The 8,259-nt window shown below is 30.2% G+C and overlaps 1 protein-coding gene across 1 annotated transcript; it reads left to right on the forward strand.

The window, feature by feature from the left end:
• The first annotated feature begins 108 nt into the window (after nucleotides 1-108).
• LOC111638785 (microfibril-associated glycoprotein 4-like) lies at nucleotides 109-6,582 on the forward strand. The gene is made up of 3 exons (XM_023384542.1): nucleotides 109-262; nucleotides 490-635; nucleotides 6,327-6,582. The coding sequence occupies exons 1-3, from the start codon at nucleotides 169-171 to the stop codon at nucleotides 6,438-6,440; spliced, it is 354 nt and encodes a 117-aa protein (XP_023240310.1). The 5' UTR covers nucleotides 109-168; the 3' UTR covers nucleotides 6,441-6,582.
• Nucleotides 6,583-8,259: the final 1,677 nt, after the last annotated feature.

Here is an 8,259-nt window from a genome sequence, read left to right on the forward strand (position 1 = left end):
TTATAAATCAAAATGAAAAAGTAACAGAAATTAAATATGAATAAAAAATTAGTATTAATAGACGTGTGCTATTATTATATTGAATATACTGAAGTAAATGAATATGGTCATTTTTAAAAACATTAATTTTATCTTATTTTCAGATTGATATATAATCAAACAGAAAATATGCCAAGTAAACAGTATATTCTTTCTATTATAAGAAACACTTTATCTGAACAGGAAACACCTCAGATGACATGTGTCATGCCTTTACCACCAGGTAATAATATATATGAATTGTATATTCAGTTCATCTATTTCTTTTGAGTAGATATTTATATTATATTGGTTATATTATGATGTTATTTATTAATCAATTAGCCAATTGGTTTTATAAGTTTTATTATTCTTGTTGTTGTTTATTATTATATTTTAGTAAAATTTCAGAATGTATTTCTGAAAATATTAAGACATTGCAATTAGTAAGCCCATTATATTAATTAACAGATTCAAGGAAACATATATCTAGAGATTGCCAAGAAATACTTGAAGCAGGCTACAATAAGAGTGGAATTTACAGAATCCAACCAGAATTTGCAGTTCGGCCATTTTTTGTATATTGTGATATGGAAACTGAAGGTGGTGGATGGACAGTATGTTATATTTTCATTTTAAAAATTGTAAAATAATAATAATGTATTCAAATATAACATATACTATTATGTATATATCATTATATGAATCAAATAGATCTATATTTAATTACTATAATTTCCTGCAAAATACCCACAGGTTATCTGTTTTAAAATCAACTTGAAATGGGATGCAGGTTATCTGTAAATTTTTAAATTGCAATTACGAGCTTTCTCAACAGCTTTTCCTTTATCTAGAGTTACTAAGAACATCAATAAAAATTGTGAAAAATCCTTTACATGCTATACATATTTATATGTTATCACCATTTCCTTGGGAAACCATCAAACACACACATGTATATATATTCCTTACCTTTAGTTCTATCCCATTTTCTATACATCAATCTACATGCCTTTTTTTTCACAGATTGTCTGGTATATTGGTCTATCTAGGAGAGACCATAAAATCAGATATTTCCATATGTTAAAAACTGGCATGCTGGTTTAAGTGAGGTTATACATCCCTCTCCAGAGGGCACCTGAAACTCATAAACTAGTTTATATTCTAAAATTGTGAAACTCAGCATTATATCAAAACTTACAATTATATGTTTAATTTCTGCATTTTGTATTCTTTTTAACAATGTAAAATACACACAGATTGCCAATAGTGCTTTTTTTATGTTTATTTTATTGTAAGTTGATCCAAAAATGTAAAAATAAACATATCAAATTTCAGAAATTCACTGTAAATTATCTCAACTTACACCGAGAGTGCATTTACTTCTGAGCTAATTTTACTGTCAGCACGTTCAGCCTGTATACTTTTACCCAAGCACCACATTCATTGGTGTGTACTTTAGAGCTATGTTACATCACATTTAGTGAAATTGGTAAGCTCAGAGTGCTAGCTAGTTCATTGTCGAGCTTTGTGCTAATTCAATATAGCTGCTTCCATGAAAAAATTACTTTCTGTACAAAGTAATGAAAATGGAATTATTTTTGGAAAAATAAATGGCATGAAGTATTTTTATTGGTAAATTTCAATTATTCGTTTGTTTACAATGATCTTTTTTTATTGTAAGGTTCAATAGCTTTAGATGACTTTTTCATAAACAGATGTGAAAAAAAATTAAGTTTGACTCATTGTTTATGATTAAAAGTGAAGTTTACCTTGTATGCATTTGGAATCTTCAGAAATGTTATGGTCAGAGCATTGAATAAATTAAATAGCATTAAATAAATCGTAAAGAAATGAACAGCCTTAACAATAATCCAAAATTACGTAAGTTCGTATACTTGAATGAATTTTTACTTACATATGGGAAATGACTTCTCAAGAAACTATCATTTGAATACCATTTTTTCATTACAAACTAAACTTATATGATGATAGAGTAATACTTATTTCTATTGAAATCAACTGAAGAAGCAGCAGCTTATGTCTTAATAGCCATATGTTTTTCATCAATAGAAGCCTGTAATTCCAGGAAAACCGGATTGAGTATAAAAAATTCCATTATTCTTACATCATCCTGCTCTGTGATGACCAAGAGATTATTTTTTTCATTTTCATTTAACACTAAGAGAGAATTAACAACCTTATTTAAAATATTTCACACAGTCCGTCTAATCCTATTAAAATGATCGCTAATACCCTTAGAGAAAAGAAAGAAAAAAAATCTTTTGTATTTAATATCAATTACTTGTTGATGATTTTAAACTCAGTTTAGTTACACCATAAAAGAGCAACATCACATCCTTTCACTTGGGTAATAAAACAATCGCATTAAATATGTATTATTATATATAATCTGCTATTCTCTTATATACTGCATCTAATTTCATATATTGCTTCGTATAAACAAACCTGAATGATTCTTGATTTGCCAATGTCCATAGGAAGTATAAAATCTGCTTTTGATGAGACATAAATTACTTCCTCTGGAAGATGACCCATCTGTGTCTAAAATTGGGCTTATTTTTTAAAGGAGACTTTCAAAATATTCTCTTGCAAGTCTCCTTTAAAAAATAAGCCCAATTTTGATGCTGTTTAAAATTGGTTGGATTATAAAAAGGTACAGTCTCTTCAATAAAAGTTTCTTTTACTATTTGACCTTACTTTTCTTTTTTCATTTTTTCTACAATTATATCCACAATAAAATCATCCTCGTCTGATTCAGAATCAAGTAGTTCTATCTGTAACATAACATTTAAAATAGCAGCTTTGACAATATTATTTGCAGGAAACTGCCATATTTCTTGTTAGCATTCACGTTTACTTTCAAAAGGACATATAAGCACAAATACAAATGCTAATGACATCACTTCCAGTGTTTAGAAGTAGCACTATTCGGTCAGAAGTAAACACACCCTGATTAATATCTGCTTTTTGTGAAATTTGAGAGGATGCTGTTATCTTTTGGAGTCAGGGTAGATTGTCAGTGCAGCCCACACTGACTAACTACTAATACTACTGATGTTAATAAGCCACTAATTGTTTTATTGTCCTGTAAATGAAAATTCTCTTCAGTCAAATTGCAATGCTATTATTTTATTGTACTTAGAAGAATATTTTCTTTAACATTTATTTAACAACTAATTTTGTTAAATCTGATTAATTTTATATTTTAATTGCAGTTTAACCAGCATACTGGTAATCCTGGGGTTTCTGGCATTGTTTTCTCCTCAGTTATATGCAGCGTGCCAGTCAATCCATGAAAATATGGTATTATTACACATTCCCACTTATACACTCATTGACAAAGAATTACACATAAATATAGAAATGTCTGATTACTGCAAAATTTGGCATTCAGCTATGTCTCAAACAGATAGTTATGATTACCTGGAGTGCAATAAGATTACAATTGTAATGTCATTGTAAGATTACAATGTCAGAGTATTGTATAGAAAAACTTGCAGAGACTCTTTTTCTAGTATACCTATTGTTTGGAAAACTTCCAATTCCAGGCATGCCTCTATGATAGTCAGACATGCACAGCTGACAGAGCTTGATAAAGACTACATCATTAGGCTGAAGGAAGCAGAGTGACCATTTCCCCAAATTGCCTGCATCTGAGCCATTTTGACCTGACTATTAGCTGTTAGCAGATATAATAAAAATAGAAAAAAATAAATAGGAAAGATTTTAACATGGATAATATCGTTATTACATACTTATTGAAAACTAAAATTTTGCACCAAGAAGAAGGCTTTGGAATCAAATAAAACTTTATTATTGCAAATGTAATGATATCCAGAAACAGACAGAAACCTAGTTATAGAACATGTCTCTTCTTGTACCATTGACAGACAAATTTGCATGCATGGTAATCACTACATATTTTGCCATTCACATCTCAACTTTGCAGTGGTGCCATAACAAAAACTGACTTGATATGAAATGGCAACGCATCATCTTTAGCAATGAATTACTCCAAGTTTTTGTTAGTAAATACATATTGTAGGGCAGTGCAGGCAATGTGACATAAAACAATGACAGAATGGTGACACCATAAGAGAAGGTGTAGTGTGTGTCTCAGTTTATTAAGAGAAAGTTTGTTTATGCCATGCAATCAAACTTCCATCATATTGTGAGATAAGCCAGGGCCAAGGGGCCTATAAACCACTTACTCGGTAACAGGTCGGTAAGACCTGATCTCATTGTCTGTGGATGGCTTTCAAGGGAGGGTTGGCAGGATTGTGAGATCCATCCAACATCAGGACTGACACCAGTTAGGATAATGCTAAATCCCGTCCTAACTCACGATTCTTAAATGATGAGTAGGAGCATCAATTAATTTTAAGTGGGGAGTGCACATGGGTAAGTCGAGAGGGTGTCACTCTCACTTGGGAAAATGGACACCATTTTCTCAAGTGAGAGACAAGCAAACAGGTTTAACAAACAAAACAAAAGTTTAATATATATCTAACCTAGGATACATAAGAAAATACAAGCTAGATGACTAAATATAGCAATTACATGCAGATAATATCAAATCTTACAAGGTGTTGTGACTATTCTACTTCCTATGCCGCAAGATGCCTGATTAATCTTGAACTAGAGAGAGAGAGAGAGAGTTTACAAACAATTGGCTAACAAGATACCTCGGAACGGGAAGCGGTGAATAATAATGAGTCTATCTGTCTTCCTTTTGGGTGCCTTCCTATGGTGACATCCGTTGAAACCGGAGATGTGCACCTATTGCATGACATCTTGGGATAGTCCACTGGTGTCCGCTACGTATGGCCAACGAGGGGCTAAGGACTAACACTACCTCCTTGGGATGAACGCCCTGAAGTGCCAGTGTCTATTCCTTTTATTTGGTTTAGCCTGGAAAAGTGCTCATGTGATCTACTGTTGTTAAAGACAAAGGTTAATTTTGCAGGTATTAGATCGGAGGTGAGCCATTGATGATGTAAAGATGTCATTTGATTGCAGTTGTCGTGCCCATATTTGGTTGGGACCTGCGAGAATCCTCTGTTAATTTGTTCAACGCTTGACTTTCACTCTCCTAACAATCAGATGTTATCAATTTGTACTTGGCTGTCAGATTTCTTGTCCATTTGTTGACAGAAAGAGCGTCATCTGATCTGTTTTTCGAGCAATATTTTTCTAACAATTGCAACGGAGAATTAGGCTTAAACATTTTTCTTTTTTTTTTTTTTTTTGGGCAAACTCAAACCTATGATCTCACAATATGCATCAAAGAAATTTGCTACATTTCAGAAGTATCAAACATTTGCATAAAAAGTTTATAAACACTGGTTCAATTAGGTCTCCATGACTGCTGAGAAACATTAATCAGGCTGAAAACATTTGTGCATTTTTAAACTAATCAATATTTTTTCTCTCTGCTGATTGTGATTTGGCTTGCATAATATGGTATGTAAACATCTCCATTTGTATGCCTACAAACTGCAGATGCTGAAGGCACTTGAACTTACCAGATGACTATCTATGCCAATGCAACAAATGAGTTAGAGAAAATCAAGAAATGACAACTAGTACCTAGCATGAATCTGCTTCTCCACCAATACTCCATTCAATCTATTAGAGAAGGTCAACAGGGACAATATGAAGGTGTGGGTGTCTAAGAACCTTCGTGCATGCTAAAAATATGTGCATGACAACTCCTAGTTAATGTGTAGTGCACTTTAAGATTGATCATCAAGAAATTCCTAACCAAGAATTTCCAAAATGCTAGATTAGTCAGAGAGGATCTATCCATGGCAAGCATCATTACCAAACCTCACTCTGCTCAATTTTTCCTGCGGGGTTACATTAATTAAAGGCAATGTCTATTCCATACCCATGCAGAACATGGGAACTGAGGACACACTGTGACAACTATTAGGCAAGTCACACCTCAGATGCAGCAAAACACATAGCAGGAGTTGGAGCATCATTTGGACATCCTAAGGGCCACCAAGAATTCAATGTCAATCCATTATGCATAAAGAGCAGAAGTCAAAAAAGAAATAAGCCTATATCTAAATTACATCACAAGATGATAACAATAGTGTATGTTGTATTTCTCATACACCCTTCATTATGTTATAGCTAACAACAACTAATGTAAAATTATAAAACAATATATTCATCTATAGAAAAATTAATGTAAATTTATAAAATAATTTTTTAATTCAATTTAAAACTGGCTTAATTATATACCCAAAATCATTTGATAACTATTTTTAATATAGGTATTTCAAAGAAGAAGTGATGGAAGTGTGGATTTTTTGAGAAATTGGATAGACTATAAACATGGATTTGGAAATACTGAAGGAGAATATTGGCTTGGTAATTTGGTGTTTTAATTATTATTAATTCTTTATTTTTTTTGATAACTGATGCTATTAATTCACCTGTTGCAAAATTATCAGAATACAGTGATACATAATCTTACTAACATGTCAGATTATTATTATTGAAATATAATAAATATTTTATTTGAAAATGAAGAAAATATTTCCAGTTTTTAATATAATATGTAATTGTTTATTGCAGTGTGAGTAGAAAAATTTAACTTCTTTAAAAATTTATGCTTTTATTTAAATACAATTTAGTAATTTTATAAAGTTTCAAAATCTTACAAATGAAAGGCTTTTTATGCAATTTATAATCTTATAAAAAGAAATAACAAAATTAAAGTAACTAAAAATATTTTTACTTATTTGTACTTACATACTTTCTTTAATTCCTGTTATATTGTTTTGTATTTTATTTTAAATTTTTTCAACATTCTTTTAAACTTGTGACCATAGCACAAATTTAATGAGTTCTATTTTATTTAAATTTTGTTCTATGTAACATTCCATAACCCAGCAGTTTCCAAAGTGTGTGCCGTGGCTTCCTCACAGGGGCGCCATAAAATGTTATAAAATTTTTATAATGTTAGAATTTAATGTACAGTACTTGTTAGAATTGACATAGGGAGCCTTGAGGAAATCTGCATTTAGCAAGGGCACCTAGTTACACAAGCATTAGTTGGTACTTTTAATCCAGACATAAGTTAAATACATATAAAAAGAGCATACACTAAACTACACATTCTACTAAACTAAACTAAACTACACTACACATTCATTGTATTCTATTTTAATTTTGCTAGTTTGAAAAAAAATATCTGCAATTTTGAGATTCTAGAAATATTTTGTTTAGAGTTTTGCTTTCAATTTATGTTGCTTTCATTAATATATTAAACTGTAATAAAATTTAGAGTTGAAACATGAATTATAATATTTTTATTCTATCTAATTTTCTCCTTTGAATTTAGCAATTAATTCTATTGTGACAGCCAGATAGCCAAGACAGCTAAGTTGGGGATTGAATCTGGGCTGTCAAAAACCTCAAAAAATTTTTCATAGGTTTGATAGGTTCCATAGGATAGGTTTCATAGGTTCAAAACTTTAAAATTTGATAAGAATTAAGAGTTAATGTTTAAGTTTTAATTAATAAATATATTATTAGTATTATTTAAGTGATAGTCACAGATTTAGGTAATTTTTTAGTGACAATCGTGTTATTAATTGTTGTTGTTACTAATTCTAGCTTTGAAATTTTTGAAAAAGTTTCATATTAGGATTAAGATTTTATATTAAATTGTTTTTTGTGACTATAAATTGCTTCAATTAATAATAATTCTTTCTTAATTATTATTAATTGAAACATGTTGAACTGTTGAGCATTTAATTAAATTAAAATTTTTTGAAAAGTACAAAGGAAAGTTTTGATTTTTTCTTATTAATAATGAAACTTGATATGTTAAAAAAGAGAAATGTGCATTTTATAAGTTTGTTTAGGTAGCTAAAACAAGATTTAGACATTTTCTTAAATATACAACACATTCAAATTGTCTTGTATTTTTTGAACAAAATACAAAATCAATGTTTGTTATATTTTCAACAGATGTCAAAAAGAAAGTTTTTCAAGTTACATTATACTTGACATTTGATGTATAGCTGCATGTTTATAATGTTACTTATTCTTTCATGTTAAATATTTATTAGAAATGTTAGAAATTACTTTGTATTCTATATAATTTAACAGATGACTATTGAGTTTAAAGCTTTTTTTGTTCACAAATGCAGGTACCATCAGTTTCTACAGAAATATTATCCTTGAATCAAAAGTACT

This window comes from Centruroides sculpturatus, unplaced genomic scaffold (genome assembly GCF_000671375.1).
Source record: "Centruroides sculpturatus isolate CEXI.00-Female unplaced genomic scaffold, Cexi_2.0 scaffold592, whole genome shotgun sequence".
Classification (NCBI taxonomy): domain Eukaryota; kingdom Metazoa; phylum Arthropoda; class Arachnida; order Scorpiones; family Buthidae; genus Centruroides; species Centruroides sculpturatus.

Bases quoted from the DNA above. Each gene is read 5' to 3' on its own strand.
- LOC111638785 (XM_023384542.1), top strand. From the start codon at position 169: ATGCCAAGTAAACAGTATATTCTTTCTATTATAAGAAACACTTTATCT. The intron at 263-489 runs GTAATAATATAT...ATTAATTAACAG, and splicing joins TGTCATGCCTTTACCACCAG to ATTCAAGGAAACATATATCT. The intron at 636-6,326 runs GTATGTTATATT...TTTTTAATATAG, and splicing joins CTGAAGGTGGTGGATGGACA to GTATTTCAAAGAAGAAGTGA.